General features: G+C 47.1%; 1 protein-coding gene across 2 annotated transcripts in view; it reads right to left on the bottom strand.

The window, feature by feature from the left end:
* The window catches only part of PCYOX1L (prenylcysteine oxidase 1 like), a 241,703-nt gene extending 222,782 nt beyond the window's left edge, over positions 1-18,921 (bottom strand). Inside the window, exon 1 of one of the 2 annotated variants that reach the window (XM_069651394.1) lies at positions 18,504-18,921. In XM_069651394.1, the coding sequence (XP_069507495.1) occupies positions 18,504-18,618 (115 nt within the window). In that variant the 5' untranslated portion in view covers positions 18,619-18,921. The remainder of the gene's footprint in view (positions 1-18,503) is intronic. The other variant, XM_069651393.1, reaches the window with a different exon arrangement.
* Positions 18,922-19,734: the final 813 nt, after the last annotated feature.

The raw sequence follows: 19,734 nt of genomic DNA, 5'->3' as shown, positions 1-19,734 counted from the left end.
CCTATGGTCCAATGCACACTAGCAACTAGAATAGGGACTGACACACGCATGTCCAAAGTTTAATTGAGTTTCATATTACATTTTGTGCACCTACAGCTGTAACACTGTTTTGTTCCTTCTCTTTTCCCCGCACATGCAGGTTGTTGCGTATGTATGCTGTTAGAAATGTGTCGGAAATTTCCTTAATGTTATCTTCCATTAGAAACTGTGAGGCCTACTGATTAAAACATCGTGAAGCATTCCCCACTCAATTGCCCACCATATCAGGAACCTCAGACCCATTAGAGCATGTTTCCCTGAAGTATATTTCCTTGCTTCCATTGAACAAACAGCCCAAGATTTTCCCTACCCATATTAAGAAATTTTGAAAAAACAAAATGTCCAGGGGGAGGTTTGATTTTTGCCCTTAGTGATTGTTTAGTTCACGGAGCTTGAGGTTACTAACAAGTACTAACGTATTAACGCCTTTCTTGCGATTTTCAGGCGGGCAACTTTATCATCTCATCAGCTGCAAGGACCCAGCAACATAAGTGGTTATGGGCAAGCAAATAAGGACTTTTACCTTCACAATGGGACTATTAATGATGAACGAAATAATGGGGGTGGTAATTTGAAAATTATTTGTAATAGTGAGCATTACCGCAGTATCCCCTGCTAACATTCCCTAACCTAAGCAGGAAGAGTTACGGTGTCAGTGGGTGAGGAAAGGCTGCTGCTAAAGTAAGGAGAGTTAAGGGCAGACACAAAGGGAGTAAAACATACACATAACACACATAGCAGAAGTGACCAACAACATGCACACATGTACAAAATTGGTAGGGACACCACTGGAGAGAGCTGTCCTGACTGTTCTTTAACATATGCCGGAAGAGAATTGATTACAACAGAAATTACTACAGCAGAGCACGACGCCCATGTATCCCAAGGTGCGAAGAAGATTGCAAGGGAAGACAGCAACATTGAGATTGATAAAAAAAAAAATTAAATAATACATTTAAAAAAGAAAAAGGGGGGTAATCCCCTGTGGAAGATGATTACATAAAGCAGCTAATTGGAGAACAACTGTATGTGGAAAGTGACCAGAGAGAGAAGAAACAACGAGCAAATGCACCAGTGAGCAAGCTGCAAGAGAAAAAAACACAAAAGAAAAAATAAATAAATAAATAATAAAAGAAGAAAGAAAAACAAAAGGAGAGAAGAAAAAATAAAATAAAAGAGACAAAAATATGATAAGTGCCTAACGGAGTGAGACAAAAGAGCGAAGATGGTCACTTGGGTGGAGAATGAAGAAGGACGTATACTGTTAAGGTACCAGCCTTATGTTACCAGCACAACAGTGACAAGAAGTGGACAATCATGCTGGATGCAAGAAGGCTGAGAGAAGTTGCGTGATGAGAGCAGGAACATCACTGCTTATGGACTACTATTGAGCACATGCATCCAAAGATCAAGAGAAACTACCACTGAATTGGGGAGGAGACTGTTCATTGGTGCACATCAGCATGCCCTTGTTGGTGATGACCAAGGAAGAGGTGAAGAATGACACATTCACCAAGATGGAAAACAACGGAAGAAGAGAAACAGACAGAGCAGTAAAAAGAGGGGGGAATTACTTCTCGAGCGAGACAGAAGAATGATTGGGTGAAGTACCAGCATACTAAAGAATGATCAGCAAAAAATGCATCTGAAAAGAGAAAGCAAAGAACTAGCTAGTGCTTGCATGGTAATGGATGACATCATGACTGCCTGGTTGATTGAAGGTGATAACGGAAGGACTAGTACCGAGCACAGCATCATTGTGCAAGATAGAGATACATTGCAAGATGTAAGAGAACAACAGAAGAAGACATCGGAATGCAAATAAGAGACATGGTGAAAGGAAGAGCTGGACTAAGGGAGAAGATAGCGGTGTGCGACATGGTTCCAGCAGTAATAAAGGTGGCCACTCCCTGTGATCAGAGGAAGTACGAAGGGAAGTGAGTGTGGTGTAACACAGAAGGAGAACACTCCTATATGTACTGTTCATCAACAACAATGCAAAAAAATTATGGACACTTCAAGGAATTGACAAAGATATGAAGACCGGAAGGAGGTGAATGTTGCTTGGTGGTGTGGTCGACAAAGTCGACCAGAGGGGGGACTGAAGAGGGAAAATCGAGATCAAACCCATGCCCCTTCACCCCAGGCGCATATACAGAAGAACAGCAGGAAGAACAAGGAGCGCACTTATCATTTGAACCAGGCCCCAGCGCACCCATGGGTGACAAATATGCTGAAACACACCCACTTCACCAACAGTGCAACTTCCATGCTACATTAGAATCAATGCTGCAATATCAGAATCTACAAACACAAAAATCCCTGTTTAAAGGCTTGCAAATGCCTATATGAATTAACATGGTCTAATTGCACAGTGTAAAGCCATGTTTCAGGAAAATTACAGCCAAGTTAATTTCTCTCACTGAACACTGGCTGCAGAAGCCTTCAGCAATGCTCCTCGCAAAACCCACGAGTAGCCAAGGTCGCGCATTCAAGATAAGATTGCTTTCTGCAGACAAACATTTTTAATTCTCCACAAATGCAAGTAAGCCACAGCAACCCAGTGTGTTTATTTCTTTTCTTTCTGGGAAAGAAAGACATTTTCGCAAAGACTCGCACAACATTTGAAACATAATTGTAACAAGAATGGCTCAGCCCAGCCAATCAGCACTCAGAGCTCATGTGCGAACTGCTTGCTTCAGCTAAAAAGTTATGGGAACAAAGTCATAATGCAACAAGTTAGAATTAGGTAATGGGGGGCTGGCACAGCTAAACCAACCCACTGATGCAAAAGGCTAACATCCAATTGTCAGGCTCTCTATAAGGGCTACATAGGTAACCTATCACTTAGCAGCCAATAGCAGGTGGAGATAGGTTTCTGGGAGCTGATCCAGTTCTGTGAGGTCAGCCTGCAGTGTGATTACAAAGCTGGCTTGCAAGCCAGCCCCGGGGGGAGACGGCGCCTGAACTCTCGATGTGCACGATGCTCTGCGTGTTTTTTTTTCTTTTTTTGCTGCCCAGAAATAAACGCAGTTTGGAACATGTGGCTGCCTGCTGGGGTCTCTGTTGCATTTCTGTGGGCTATATGGGAGATGTTGGGGTCTCCCATAGCTGGTGAGGGTATGGCTGCTGGCCCCCCACTGCCCTGGTGCGGGTCCAGCCTCTGCCCAACACCTTCTTGAAGATTTGCAACAATTATATCATTTGATGGATACTGGGGAAGATTGCTCCAGGCTGATTAAGTCAATGCATTTGCAAGAAGATTTCCTTTCAGATCTAACCTTTGAGGGACTGCAGGTGACAGATTCATGTTTATGATTGGAAGATGGGCAATGCCCAAATGTCAGAGGCTTTAAATCTACCATTCCTTGGGGTCAAGCTGTTTGGGGACTATTTTGAGGAAAGGTGGAAAAAGCACACAAAAAAGACAAGCACATGGACATTCTTAGATGAAAATCTTGCTCTGATCCCCAAAAGTCTCATCCAGAAAACAGCAGCAAACCTCGCTACTGGTCCACATCGTAACAAGGCTGCCCCATCTAAGGGTAGACGCAGACCACCCCGTCCAAGAGCAAGACCGGTTCCACCCACACAAGGAGTAAGAAGTCCTGACTGGAAGACTACCTTGTTGGAGAGGCAAGGTTGTCTCAGTTGTGCCATCAGTGGGATTTGTCAGACCCAGGGGTACATTTAATGATCAAGAAAGTTTATCGCATAGAGTTTGCAAAAACTCATCTAAGTACGGACACTCAAATCAATCCTATTCCCCTAGATGACGTGAAAAGAAGAGGACTGCAGGACGAACAGAAGACTGTCAAAAGGATGCCCTTTTCCAGATGCACAACCACTGGATAGGTGGGGTGGGTGCTACTGAGTCCTGCTTCTCATCCCCAAGAGCTCATGGGGTTCCAGGCTGTTCATCACCCTGAAGGAGGTCAATACCTTTGTGGAGGAGAGCAATCCCACTCATCCCGAAAGTGGACTGGCTAGCATACCTAAACACAAAGGACGCTTATCTCCACATTCCAATCCACCCCTCACATCATCTGTTCCTGCGATCTGCAGTTGGCAGAGAGCACTTCCAATTTGTGGTCTGTCCCTTGGGCCTGAGTTTGGCGCCTCAAGTATTCACCAAGACCTTAACTCCTTTAGTGGGTCTATTGCACAAGGTGGGGCCATGGCTCTAGACATACTGGAATGATTGATTGATTCATGGATCATCCTGGGATCAGGTGGCAGAATATGTCACTGAGACTTGCAGTCTTCTTCTTGACTACTGTCTTCTGTTGAATCTAGCAAAGTCCCATCTATTGCCGACTAGAGGTTACAGTTCATAGGCGCTGTCTTCTACAGACAGATGTGATGCTCAGCTGACAGATGAAAGTGCAGCCACACTGCAGAGGGCTTTACTCAACCTGTGTCAGTCCCCAACACCTCAGCCAAAACGTGTCTATGGTTCCTGTGCATTATGGTGGCTACAGTGTTCATCACTTCATGGGTCCACCTCCACCTCTCACCATTGATGGTGAACGTGCATCGAAGTGGCGTCCCTGTTCCCAGGACTGCGAGAAAAGAATCTTGGTTGAGTTCAAGACCCTATTACAACAGTGGCTGGTTCCAGAGAGCATGCTATGAGGTTTCACAGTGGAGCCTGTTGGGAAGTAAATTAGTGCTTCCCCCCCACCCCCAGGCGATTTGGAATGAGGAGAGTCCCATAGAGAGACGTGCGATGTACAGTGGGGGGCGGGGAGTGCCATGTTAAGAAACCCGGCAGAAACACAGTATTGCATGAATTATAGATATATAGACTTAGTGCACGCATATAAAGAGATGTCATTTTGTAGTTACGGTAGACATATTCAGTCCTAGATGGCCGCGCGGTAAAGGTAGGCCCGGCAGAGAAACCTGAACAGGCCCAAACGCTGAGGGAAGACGAACCTGCGCTGCTAATTCCCATAGAAACTTCACTTTGTTCCTCAACTGTTGCAATTACTCACTATCCCAGAGAGGAATACACGCTGCAAGGCCATGATATAGCACCAGGATCCTTGCGGCGTGCATTCATCACAGACAGGCCACCAGCAGACCTCCAAACCCCACGCAGCCCACCAGGAGTAATGTACCCACAACTGACCCAGTCTAAGACCCCTGAATTCCGCGATAGTAGGTGACCTCAGACCACCAACCTTAAAACCAGTGGTCATAAAAGATCCAAGAAAACAAGACAATTTCTCCTTGTCCCATAAATACACCCTTTGTAATACGAGGTACAGGTAGGAATAAATTATAGCACAAAACGAGGGTGGAAGACTTGGGTGCGGAGAGTGCGTTATGAACGGAGCAAAGAATGTGTGAGTCAGCGTGATGGTGTTCCTCCCCCTGTGCCAGTCCCCAGGTTTTCCAGGTGCAGGCCATAATAATGTAGTAGTATTATTCTACAATAGTAACTCTGTGATAGCAACATGTGAAGAGCCTGACCTTCAGTCCCTGGAGAGATGAGTCCAGCTGACCCCACGTGGTGGAAGACAGACGGACGACATAGGAGCCAATCGAAGCCTGGCAACCGCTATGGAGCAGGCCCATCTATAGGATCTCACCAAACCAGCTACGTGGCCTTTTACTATACAGTGATGACGACGTGATGCCTTATAAGCCTCTGCTTGTACTTATTCGGCCAGAACATTCTCGAGCAGCAGAGTTATTTGCTTGCATTCTTATTTTTGTATGATTAAAACTTGTTATCCTTGCAAGAAATCTCTAGGCCATTTTCCCCTAGTGGGTTGTATTTTTTCTGGCGCAAGCGTACAGGGGCATGCCTTTAATTGGTGACCCTGATGTGATCCCAGCACCCCCATACCTGCGAAGGTGACCAGGCAGCCTCTCAGGAAGGGCGGCAGCCACCTACAGCGGCCAGCCCCAAAAAACACGTACTTCCCAGACAGGAGCCGTATTTGCAGAATCCTGTCTGCTCTTGGAGTGGGGTGCAGCCCAAGGAGAGGTGCAGGGTGGTGTTGTGGGAACCCCGTGAACGGAGGAGTTTGGGTGAACACACGCATGTGAGTATAGCCTTGCAGGGGGTAACAAGTAGGGTAAGGATGTATGGGGAAGTGTGAACATTGTGAACACGCAGAGGTTGAACTTCAGAGTGTGGCATGTCTGAGGTTTGTGTTGTTTTTTGGTTTTAAGTACATTTTTAAGGAGAAGAATAAGGAAGAGAAAACAGAACGATAGGGAGCCTCCCCGAGTGAGAGGGGATGGGCGGGGAGTGGCAACACAACCACTGTTTAACGAAGAAAAAAGAGGAAATACATAGGTGCTCCATATAAGTAGAGAGCTCGGGCATAGTAGTGATTGTTATTTTAGCTTATTATAATTTGTTTTATTTGTGTATTTCATTGTGTGGGGAGGGGGCCCAGGAGGCTCCTTTGTGTGGGTTGCGTTTGTGTGCACAGAGTGTGGTTCGCCTGAGTGAGGAGACCGAAGGGAGAAGCAGGTGGGGGGGGGAGACATTTCTTTTTATGTTGACAAGAGGGGGGAAATCATTGAATTGTGTTTTTGTCAATATCTGTATAACTGTGTGGTGCGTTAGCACAGGCGTAATAGCAAACACATGGAAGACGCGACCATGGGGGGAGAAGGGCCCACAGAGTACATGTGTAAGGCTTTGCCGTTGTACTGCGACAGGATCAAGAAGTATCAAAACCAGTGGGGTGACCGAGACTAGGGGAGCGGGAATACCCCGCTCATGGCCAGAGTAGGGCGCCTTTGACAAGAGTATGCTAGAACATATGTCCATTTTTCTGACAGCAAAGTACAAAGGGAAACAGTTATAAAACAGAAGGGAAATATTGAACCTCTGGAAATGTTCGATGATATAGAGGAGCGCGGGGGGGCGCGCAACAATAGCAAAGGCGCAGGCCCAATCGAAGATGGGAAGGGATGAACAGCACACAAGGGAATATATCCTTTAGCACCCTATCCCGCAGAGGCGTACACCAACGCAACATATGTATCAACCAGTTCCATCGACACTAGCGACAGCCCCACCCCCCCATTTGCCTCCCCTCCAAATGTCGCAGCGCACGCAGACGTCAATCCAAAGGACCTAGAAATGGCACTAGCATCGAGGTGCACAGATCTAGCCAGACTACCGGTGGCATGTGACGTAACCAAAACAGTTCTTGCAGACACACCAGTGCAGCAGGGGGTGGATGAGTTGAAATCAGGAGATGTTTTATTCAGGATAGACAATGCGCGCATAAGAACCGAACACGTAGAGCATGACAGTCACACGGATAGTCTGGGTTACGAAAATGTAGATTCCCGGAGGGGAGATGAAGATGAGTGGAGTACGTTCGATGAGGTTGAGGACGATGTGGATGGGGAGGCAGAGCAAGCGCCTCAGCACACCCCCAGAGTGGAGAGCTTATGGGACGGCAGGCGGAAAGAGAGGTTTTGCCGGATGGCAGTAGCAAGGAAAAAGGTAAGTGTGACAAAGGGCGGAAGGAGCAGACTGAAAATGCAAATGCCCCTGATAGACAAGGGCACAGGGAGGCCGGAACTAAGTACTGTGGGCACATTTGGACAAGGACAACCTAATATTACGGCGGACACAGGAAAATGGATATACACTTAGGAGATATGAAAACTTTACTGGTGGCCGCTGTCGGTGATCAGGCTGCTGAAGTGTGGGTGAAGGCAGGGTACCCAGGAATAACCCTGAGCAACAATGCTTATGATGGAGCATCCTTCAATAAGATTAGAGCAAAAGTGTGGGAGGCGATGCAGCAAGCTTTCCCGGACACAGCAGTTTACAGTCCATTATCCAGTGCGCCATGTGTGATGATGAGGACACTGCGCAATTGATTCTTAAGGTCCAAGGGATATGGAGGGCAGAAACGGGTAACGCCTGGGACCAGTCAATACCCTTTTTCTATTTTATACTAAAACAAGGCCTGCCCAAAGAAGTGCACCATTGTAGAAAGATAAAAGAGTGCGAGAAGGAAACGCTTCAGAGGTGACAGTCAGAGGAAGCAAAACTGGTGAAAAACAAATGAGCTAAAGTAGCTGTAGTGGTCCTGGGACCGACGCCCACACAGATAGAAGAGGTGGGTTACACACCTATCTTCCAAATGTCAGAATAGCAGCAGTGAGGACCAAAGGAGGACAAAGACAGTGTGTCGGAAACCTGCAATTCTCTGGCCCGCAGTGGCAAGGAGGACAACAGCGAGGATGAGGTGGGTTGAGAGGATCTAGGGGAGGAGGGCTTGGAGGAATGGGACCCAGAGAAGGAGGAATGGGGCAATTCTGGAAATGTGGGAAGTGGGGGAATTTCTCAAGAGAGTGCAAGAGCAGGCAAAGAATGGGATATAGTTACAGCCAACAGAAATATGGCACTCCACCCCAAGGAGGCCCCCAGGGGCCAACTCTCTGAATTACCTCAATTCAATATGAGATACACCAAGCTTACACTCAGTTGCCTCTGCAGATCCCAGGCCCACCCCTACCCCACTGACACCCCCAACAGACGATGCAACACTATCCACCTCACAATAACATCCAGCAGGCAGGGAATGCAAAAACCTTTGGCGGCGCGCCCAGCAGTACCGTGGCCCCGTTCCAAGGCGCTACAGTAGTGGGGGTAAACCATTTCTCATTCCCGGGGACAGGCACATATCCTGACTTGGACAGCCCACAGAGAGCATTTGCATGTCCAGTCCTGCCAATGGCCCTCGGCCCAGAAGAGGAACCCTTGGTGGGGCAGCGATAGGAAGCAAACCATTAATCTTTATGGCAGATTCAGGCGCTGAGAAATCATGCATTAGTGAAGGCGACTTCCTGCCATCTGGCAAAACTCTTGACACGCAGGGATTCTCTGGGGCTATTTAAACGGTTCCATATACATAACATGTAGATGTAAAGGTGGGAGGGAAGGTAGTACGCACTGTATTCCGAGAGCTCTCCTGTCAACTTCCTCGGAAGGCATCTGCTTGGCAAGTTGACAACAGCATTGTATGCGCCACGCCAATCATGTGTTCAGTGAGGGTGATGCTCGTAATACACGCCATGGCATGTGACATAGTGGTGCGAGGCATTCCCTTTATCCCAGACATGTTCATTTATGGCATAACAGTGCTCATGCAAGCAGTGCCGCAAATTACTAAAGCCTGTTGGAGAGGGCCAACCAATTTCATTTTCCACCCTGTAGTGTCCCCATAGTAGCAGGCACCATACTGTCTCTAGATCTGCAGGGGTTGTTGATATCTGCCAAAAGAATTGGTGTCCTTGGTACAGACACCCAGGGTGCCAAAGGCGCACTGTATTGTGATTAATCCCACTGTACCCCTCAAGGAATTAACAGATGCAGAACTTTTTGAAGACAAGGATAATGACGGGGAAATAATACTTGAGATCTGCATCCCCTGCAATATCATGGTGCAGTATAGGAAAGGGCAAAGCCCCCTAATGGCCATTGTCGCACCGCCTCCCTTCTTCCAGGGTGACTTAGAGCATGTGCCGACACAATTATGGACAACCAACCCGCACGATGTGGGACTACTAAAAGAAGTGACCCAGTACAGATAACACTAAACTAAAGATGCAGTACTAACAATAGAAAAACAATACCCACTATCAAGGTAGGCAGAAGAAGGGATAAAGGGCACATTCAGCGCTTTGGTGTAAAGTGCTCTATAAATAAATCAATCAATCAATCAATACAGGTCTTACTGCACCAGAGGATAATAGTGCCCTTTGCTCCGCCCTGCAACACAGTCATACCCTGTCAAAAAGGCAACAGGGGCAATTGGGGAATGATCCAGGATCTCCGCCCATTAATGACGTAGTACAAAAAGAATTTCCTCTAGTTCTGAACCCTTCCTCCATTTTGTGCAGCCTCCCCAAAGAAGCGACACACTTCTTCTCAATACCGTTGCACCCAAACTCACAGTACCTCACAGCACTTGCACATGGCGGAAAGCACATGAGCACACTCATTTGCCTCAGGGGTATTGCGAAAGCCCTAGCTTATTCAACAGGGTATTGCACAAAGACTTAGGTAACATCCATGTGCCCAGCACGGTCATCCAATACGTGGTCGACTTGCTAGTATGCATTGACAGTGAGCAGTAGTGTCTCAAGGATTACATCACCCTGCTGCAACTGTTAGCACGCAAGGAGTACAAAGTTGACAAGGCCAAGCCAGTTACAGTAAAAGACATGCAGAAGTTACTGGGGTTGTGCAACTACTGCAGGGCATGGATTCTGGGCTATCCAGCGTACACGAAGCCGCTCCTTCGAGGCCTCAAGGAAGCACAGAAAGGCAGCCATAATCTAGAATAGACAGCAGACATGGTACAAAATTTCAATGACTTAAAAGAAGTGATTTTCCCAGCCCCAATTCTAGCCAATCCAGACTGCACGTAGGAATTTTACATATTTTCACACTCAAATGGCACAATTATGACTGCGGTGCTGACACAGAAGAGCACAATGGGCCATAATCCACTGGCCTACTACAGTGGTACACTAGATTCAGTGATGCAAGGACAGCTTGCATGCGAACAAGCTCTCGATGCAGCTGCCTTTGCCATCGAGAAAAGTACCACAATTGTGATGGGGTGCTCAGTAACACTGTACGTGGAGCGATCTTAGAAAGATGGAAGTCCACCCTGACTACCCAGAGAGCATCGGCATACAAGATTAATCACCTTGAGTGTGAAAATCCACGTAGTGCGATACAAAACAGTAAATCCAGCCACGTCCCTAACGGAAGCGTGCACAGACAATGGGGGGCATTCCAACCCTGGCGGTAGGGGGTTAACGGCACCGGTAAGGATGCCGGTGCCGTTAACCCCCTACCACCCTATTACGACGTCCCTTAGTGGGTCCCACTAGGGCCGGCTGGTTTTACCAGCCGGCCTTAGCGGGGCCGGTTAAGGGACCATGGAGCTAATTATTTGCGGGCCCGTTATTAGCTCCTTCCCTATTCCCATTGAGCCCTATTGAGGAATGGTTTTTGAAATGGGGACTTACCGGGTCCGCATAGGTCGGAATGTCCCGGTAAGTCCCCATTCCGACACCACGGACCCGGACCCGGACCAGAGTTTGGAGGCAGCCATGGTGCTAACAGCACCATGGCTGCCTCCAAACTCGGAATGACCCCCAATGACTTGAAGCAACACGACAGAGGCAAGAGGATGAAATCCCCAAAGCAAAAGACAGTCCACTAGAGGAGGGTGAGGTGCTCTTCATTGACGGGTCAATTGACCAGAATACCGGACAGAGACATACTGGGGCAGCAGTGGTGCGCTTAGAAGCAGAAGACTATGAAACATTAGTAATGAAAAGTCAACCTATGCACAACTCAGCATAAGCAGCCGAGCTCATAGCACTCATAGAAGCACTTCGAGCATCAAAGGACTGTCATGTGACCATCTACTCAGGCTCAGCATACGTCATCACAACAGTACACACTGGTTTCTCATGCTGGAAAAGGAGGGGCATTCGACAGGCAGATGGTCCCTTGCAACATGCAGTGCTACTAAATGCCTTGATTTCTGCCCTGACGTCAAATGCGCCGCCCATGCCAATAATATTTTGACGAATTTTCTTTGGAAAGCGCAGCCGCGGATGCAGCGGCCAATGTGGTAGAATATCTCCCAGTGCCCACACCAGCATGACCAGAAAATGACCCATACACAACACTGCCTATAGCCCAAATAATAGAACTCCAATGTAGCGCCACAGGAAGAAAATGACAGATGGCTCAAGCAAGGGTGCATACAGATGCCCACTGATCTCCTATGGAGGCAGCAATGCCCCAACAAAGCAGTAATGCCAAATGAACTATTACACACAGCATTTGAGCAATTACACTACCCCTCCCACAGTTCAAAACAACACATTGCAGCTGACATCCAGGAGGATTGGTTCATACCAAACCTCCAGAAACACCTTGCAACAATAATCGCACCACATCGCCCAGACAGTCCACACAACACTGCAGATCAACCTGCCTAAGAAACCACGCCCACCCGACCATTGTTGCGAGGGGAGTCAATATTTGTCAGGAGCTTTGTGCGCAAGTGGAACAACCCTAGGTTCCACAGGCCTTATGAAGTGGTGTTTTCCACCCCTCTCGCAGTAAAGGTGAAAGGGATTCAATATTGGAAACACCTCTCAGATAATCGCAAGGTACAGCCAAATTCCTCACCAGTATCCTAAAACAAACAACCAATCTACCTCACTATACTTAGCTTAATGCTGCCAATATTAGTGCATGTACAAGCTACCAAACATGCATTGCTGCTAAAATCATGAGCTCTGTAAATTAAAACAATCTTTATCTCCCTACCCTCCTGCTCCGTTATGCTTTAACCCCCCCCCCCCACACACCCACCTGTTTCTGTTCCCAATTATAGGAGAAAGAAAATGTAACGCTCAACATCAAATGATTCATTGCATAGTGATAGAAATGTTATTAGTTCTACCAGATTATATTCCTATGATTGCGGCTTGCATTTTATTGCTATTCTGTTCACCATACTTATGTTTATATTGCAAGTTATTGGGCTCATCCTTTATCTGGGCAAGCCATCTAAAAGGGGGGGGGCTAAATGAAAGTACACCTCTCAATAAAACCTACTGAATATATGTACAATATGTCCCATACAAATAACACCAGTGCCTGAATGAGTGTGTGCATTAGCAAAATGTTAAAAATACTATTTCCCACAATTAAAAACCTCCTTTGTAGCACGAATAGTAGCAGTAGTACCAATGCTAGCAGTAGTATACCACCAATGAGGTATATATTGCCCCATGATAGAATGAAAAGGCAAGCGCCTAGGCCCAAATACGATGCATACCATGGCCTAGGCCTGGATGCTGTTAAAGATATTGGTCATCTCAAACACTCAACAGCTGGTATTCAGATATGGGTGCGGTGGGAAGACGAACGACCAACAGTAGTTGCTATGTATGCCCGTTCATACCGCACGCATCAGAGGCACCCAAGGTTTTAGTACCACAGGAAGTCCCAATTATAAAAGGCACAATGCCTGGTTCATCTTGCGCTATGTAGACTAAAAGGCACCTTCCAGGCACACATCGTGCGTCTAGAACTGGTCGATCCAGATGCCCTGAAATGCAAGAACAACCCGACGAACATCAATTGCTTACAACAGCCATATTTAGTGTTTGACAGAGCAAAATGTGTAAACAACAAGTGGCAGGAAATGACACTCAGTTGCTGAGCTGAAGGCCTCCTGGGAATCGAAGAAAAAACAGTGGCATTCGTGGGAAGACCATGTGCACAATATGGACAGTGCACGCCACAAAACTGACATGGATTGCAGCAATGGAGAAGCCAGTGAAAGTGCACCGAGAGGAGAACTATGAACTTTGCTTCCACAGCAAAGAAACTTTCTTTGTCGACTCCAACGAGCGAAGCAACAGAACATTGCCAATTCCAGACCTGAAGAGAGGCACGCAGCACTGACGGACTACTACTTGGTGCGTGGCCAACATGCATACTTGCACCACCCACCTTCATAGAGGGGCTATTGTTCACTGGTCACACTACATTCAGCGCTACTAGTAGTCCCAGAAGAACACCTGAAAGGGGGCTCAATGCCTGACAGAACACCAGCAGTGTCCCCAGCAGTCGAAGAACAAAACCCACTGCCACCAACAGAATTTTGCATCCTCCCTGTGAAGAACCAATACGAAAAACTGCGCAGAAAACAAGAGAACATTGTAATATCTATCAAAAGTCTAACCATCATTGCTTGTAGAGATACCCGTAGAATAGAAGTTGTTTAGCTCAGCTGAAAGTTTCCTTGCATCGCACTTGCTACCCGGCGTACAAGCATGAGCCGATGCCAAATGGTTGCAGATCGCGTGCTGGGAACTGATCCAGTTGTTAAATGACACCGAGCAGGGGTTCAACGTTATAAAGGTGGAACCATTACATCCTGGATATTCTGACGCCAATGGAAGGAGACATGTGCAAAAAGAAAACCGGGAGTTCATGTTGCATGTTCGTGCCTTCTGAAGATGCAGGAAATGGGTCATTGTCACACGTCATAGATGCAGTACACGGCCTGGGGGTCCAAATGAAAAAAGAAGCTGGCATCCAAGAAGAAGACTGGTTTACAATGGCATTCAGCTGGGCCTCATACAGGCTGGGAGCACTGTGAAGATGCTTGTACCTGTCATCGTGTTCATCCTGCTTCTTTTCTTCACCTGCCAACTGGGACTCCGATGTTGTGCCAAAGCAGTGCCTGATAGCACAATGATGATGGTTTCAATTGGCATTTCAAAAGTACCTCATAGTACAAAGGAGATACAAATACAAACTGACCACTGTATCCCCTGCATGGTCCCCAGACCCTACGGTGATGAAGCAGATAGACTATACAACACAATCATTGTTCCTCCCCAGACACTGAAAATTATAAGGAAGTATGGGTAGATTTAGCAGGGGATGGGCGATGCATCTACATGACGTCAACTCCCGAAGAGTATGCACAAGCGGGAGAAAGCCTGCGGGATGTATGTAGGGCATGGATGCCAATAAAGGAACTCTTGCCATATGAAGCTGCAGTGAGAGGGGAAACGAATGCAAGTATGCAGAGGAATTTGTTACTGTAGAAGAAACGAAAGGTGGGAATGTTGGTAAGGAAATTAGCCTTTCCCACCCCCGTAGGTGCTTTAGAATGAGGCGAGTCCCATAGAGAGACGTGCAATGTATCAGGGGGGAGAGGGCCGTGCTAGGAAACCCGGCACAAACACAATATTGCATGAATTATAGATATATAGACTTAGTGAGTGCACGTAAAGAGAAGCCATCTGTAATTATGGTAGACACATTCAGCCCTGCATGGACACGCAGTAAACGTTGGTCCGGCGGAGAAACCTGAACAGGAACAAACGCTGAGGGCAGACAAACCTAAACTGCTAATTCCCATAGAAACTTCCCTTTGTTCCTACACTGTTCAAATTACTCATTATCCCAGAGAGGAATGTGCCCGGCAAGGCCATGAGACAGCACCAGGCTCCTTGTAGCGCACATTCATCACATCCAGCCCACCAGCAGACCTCCAACCCCCACCCAGCCCACCAGGAGTAATGGCACCCACAACTGACCCAGTCCAAGACCCATGAGTTCTGCGATAGTAGGTGACCTCAGACCACCAACCACGAAACCAGTGGTCATAAAAGATCCAAGCAAACACAACCATTTCACCTTATCCCATAAATACACCCTTTGTAATACGAGGTACAGGGAGGAATAAATTATAGCTCAAAACGAGTGTGGAAGCCTTGGGTGCGGAGAGTTCGATATGAACTGAGCAAAGAATATGTGGGTTAGCATGATCGTGTTCCTCCCCTGTGCCAGTCCCCAAGTTTCCCAGGTGCAGGCCATAATGATGTAGTAGTATTATTATTCTACAATAGTAACTCTGTGATAGCAAAATGTGAAGAGTCTGACCTTTAGTTCCTGAAGAGATGAGCCTAGCTGACCCCACATGGTGGAAGACAGACGGACGAGACTGGAGCCATTCGCAACCTGGCATCCACTATGGAACAGGCCCATGTATAGGGTCTCACCAACCAGCCAATCAGATTTGTATTATACAGTGATGACGCTGTGATGTCTTATAAGCCTCTGTGTGTAATAATTCGTCCAGAATGTTCTTGAGCAGCAGAGTTCTTTGCTTGCATTCATATTTTTGTACAGTTAAAACGTGTTATCCGTGCAAGAAATCTATTGGCCTTTTTTCCTTAATCGGTTGTATTTTTTCTGGCGTGAGCGTACAGGGCCGTGCCTTCAAGCCCCCACTGCCTCATATTCTGACCACAGATGCCAGCACTTCAGGTTGGGGGACTTGCCAAGGTTGTTAATCTCAAAGAAGATTAGTATGTCATTCCACTGCAGAGAGGTGCAGGTTATTTTTCAACAGACATTTCTGTGCCAGGTAGTCTTGGTTCAGGCACACAATAGGACAGATGTGGTCAATGTAAACCGGCAAAGGGGAGCCCAAGGTCCAGGGACTTGGTATCACTTGGAAGATGGGATTATGGGGGAGGAGAGGAGAGACCAATCTTCTCTTATTCAGGGCCGTTCACCTGAGAGTAGTGGACAGGCTGAGTCATCTTTTATCGTCAAAGAAGTGCAGGTGGTCTTCGGAGACCTTCAACCTCATCACCCGACCTTCAGGTTTGCCCAGAATAAACACATGTGCCCATTAGGAGGACTCCCTCCTGGCCCCTCCTGGTCTTAAACCGGAATGGAAGGAGATTCTGGGACAGATGTTCTCTCTTCCATGGCTAAGGGATTTACTCTATGCCTTTCCTCCAGTCCCTTTGATTCCAAAAGCGATTTAAAGGGCCAGATGCAGAAGGGCCCAGGTGTTTCCCCATCTGAAGTAATTCGCGACTGCTCTTCCCCAGTTTCTCCAGATGGCTCATCGCCCGGTTCTCTCACCTGAGCTCTGCCCGATGAGCAGAAATTGGCAAGGGGTGGCCTGACTTTCGAAAAGGGTGGGGCTTAGGGGACATGGCTTGAATGGTGAAGTCTACATGTCATTACAAGCCTCCCATAAGAGCTGGACTTTTTGCTCCTTGGAGCACCACTGTAGGTGGTTTGTGTCCTGTGGAGTGGTCAACGCGTTCTACCCCTGAAATGCGAGAGCAAGGACATTTCTCTGTTATTACAGGATGGATTCAACTTGGGCCTGGCCACCTCTTCTCTCTACATCAAATGGGGTGCTATCAAGGCTTACAGGGAGCTCTGGGGCAGGTGCAAGGGGGTGGAGTCGGGGGACTTACAAGCTGTCATGGCTCAGCTTCTTAAATGCTTCTCATTAGCCCATCCAAAGGTCTCTTTGCAACAGTCTCCCTCACCTCAGATCACTTGAACAGGGCGATTCTGCTGGAATATCTGGCTGGAACCACTGTTTGTTTGTGGGAGTAAAATGAATTTTAGGGAGTAAAAACATGAGTCCTGTTCACAATGGGAGTAGTACATGTTAAACTGTAAAACAGAAATGCACCAAGTTATTCATGCATAGTGAAAGATACAAGTGACCTCTTCTATAATTATTGTTGTTTCTTCCGGTGGTACAACATGAGCTAATGATCCAAACACATCCTGTTTTGGCGAAAGCAGGGGCACGCTCTCATATGTGTCCTTTTCCCTTTTTTTATATTGGGAGTATTTATTTGCATATTTTTAGCGTGTAAAAGTGGCCGATAGACCCCTTATCTGTAGGGCTGGGTAGAAAGGATTATTTCTTAACCCATAGCCACTGGTTGAAGGATTTGATCAGCCTAGCATATATTACTGAGGGTTCCGGGTCTTTCCACCAGAGGAATGGCTGCATTGTGGAAAAGGGAAGGGGCGTGTCCATCTTGGAGAATCGTCAGGCAGCCATTTGGCCATCTATATTGACCTTAATTCACCACTAGTGGTTGCATCTAGGGGAGGGGAATTTGCCCATGCATTTCTGGCGGCCTCTTCTCTATGATGTTCCCTGGTTTTATTAAAGATCACCATGCGTGCAGGCTGTGTGACCCTGTTACTGTGGTAGTCAAATCACATGAACTTCGGGTATTCGTTAGCTGTAAGGAGTGGGATGAGAAAGACTGATAACGGGGGTGATTCGATTCCACTATTACTTTCGATAAACGTTATTACTCCTGGTCTTCCTCTTGCTCCTCACAGAATTTATGTCCTCCTTCCTCCATGGTACGGGTAGCTTCGACAGAGTGGCATATCAGAAAAAAGGTAGGTAAGTGCCCTCCATTATGGGAGGGCGGAAAAATCAAGAAAGGGCTTTGGTCATCTCTGTAGTAGAAGGCGGAGAACCTTCAATTGTTGATATGGGCACAAGTGGGGCTAGCAGTATTGAGGGTTATCAGGAAGCAATCAGCAAGTGGTAATTCAAAGTTATTTGCCTGTTATTATTAAATCCTTCAAATGTAAGTTCCCAGAGAACCAACCATAAACTAAGGACGGGTGTCACTGCATGCTAAGTCACTTTCTGCTATTGCAACTCCCTGCAAAGTCAATAGAAATTGGGAAGGGGGGGGTGGGAGGAGTGAGCCTTCCTGACCCTAGAATCAGACATAGCCCTATGTCATAGGTAGTTCTGTTTTACTTTGCGTTCTGACACTTGCAATTCTGCATGTTTATGTCCTGGGCCAAACTACAAGTACCAAAATGCATACATATATCCAGGAGTGGATCAACTACTGACACATGATAGGGTTACTTGGCAGCTCTGGCACACGTCCACCAGTGGGCGATCATTTCACCTCCCCCTCCAGAATATAATAAAACACTTAACTCCATCCCGGATTGTTTCAAATCCCCGTCTTGCTATCTCCCAGCCCACTCATGCCTAAACATTGCCTCTCCATCCTCCATGGCACGTTTTCAAGGTCATCAATATTACCGATCTTCCGGGGCGGAGCAGGTGTCTCCTGCGCCAGGCTTTGGATTTGCAGGGCAGCCAAGACAACCACGAGGGATAGAGAAGTCCGGCATCTGATCGGCACGGGTACAGCCATGAGGAGGGGCACTACAGGGGGTTCGCGGAGCAGCAGTAAAATGCCTCAGAACTGGGTGTCAGGCTGAGGCCCAGCAGGCGTCGCATCCACGGTCTCGCGTAATTCGACTCCCCAGCCTCCTCCCTCAGTGCAGCAACTGCTCCGAAGCCACACCTCTGTTGCTTCCAGATTACTCCTCCCCTTCTCATGCAGGCTGCCGCATCGTACATTTTCTGCAGCGGTTTACCTTTACTTTTGCATTTCACGTAAATGCTCTGTATTTAGAGGACGCGAATAAGGTTATTCTTCCTTCCAACGAAAATGCGGAAGGAAATTACTATAATATCATTTTGTGTGGAATCTGTGGATGGTGTGTGGCGTCAAACTGGACGCACACAGTAGCAGTGCAGCGCCGGTCTGCTGTACTCCCACCTCACTTATTTCCAAACCTTGTGCTCTGCTTTCCCACCACGCTGCATGCATGGCAACAATTTGACATCCTTGAGATGGAAGTCCATCTTTTTGTCTTCTCTTTACATTATGCCACTTTTATTCCTCGATTTATAATGGGGAAACCACGAGGCTACAAGTTCCATTATGCAAAGAAAAACCAGCATAAATGGCAGAGTCCTGGGCCACTTGAGCACCCTTTGCTTGTGCATACCTCCCATCTCATAGGTATTTTGGCATGTGTCACCCGCCCTATAATCAACTCACTCACCCGTTGTGGTGCTTCCCTTAGGTATTACCCATATTGTTCGTTTACAATTGTTCGAATGAACAATTGACCGAATTTAAAGGGTCACAGGGTCACAATTGACCTTTTCACAATTGACCGAATATATATATATATCGGTTTGGAAATATATATATGTATATATATATGGGTTTTGGGGGGTTTGGCGTTGGGTGGGGGGTTTCCCCCCACATATATGATACAATTGACCTTCACAATTCGGTCAATTGTGAAAAGGTCAATTGTCATTCGAGCAGTTGTAAAACGAACAATTCGTATACAACCCTTCCCTTACACACATCGCTGTTACATCCGCCTTGTGTCCCGCTACGCCGTGACGCAAGGCGTTTACAATAAAAGCCCCGACCCCGCTCAGCGGGAGCAGTTTCGGGGCAGGACAT

Source organism: Ambystoma mexicanum, chromosome 3p, assembly GCF_040938575.1.
Source record: "Ambystoma mexicanum isolate Mex_15411 chromosome 3p, UKY_AmexF1_1, whole genome shotgun sequence".
NCBI lineage: Eukaryota > Metazoa > Chordata > Amphibia > Caudata > Ambystomatidae > Ambystoma > Ambystoma mexicanum.
This window is presented reverse-complemented; position numbering and strand designations above follow the sequence as displayed.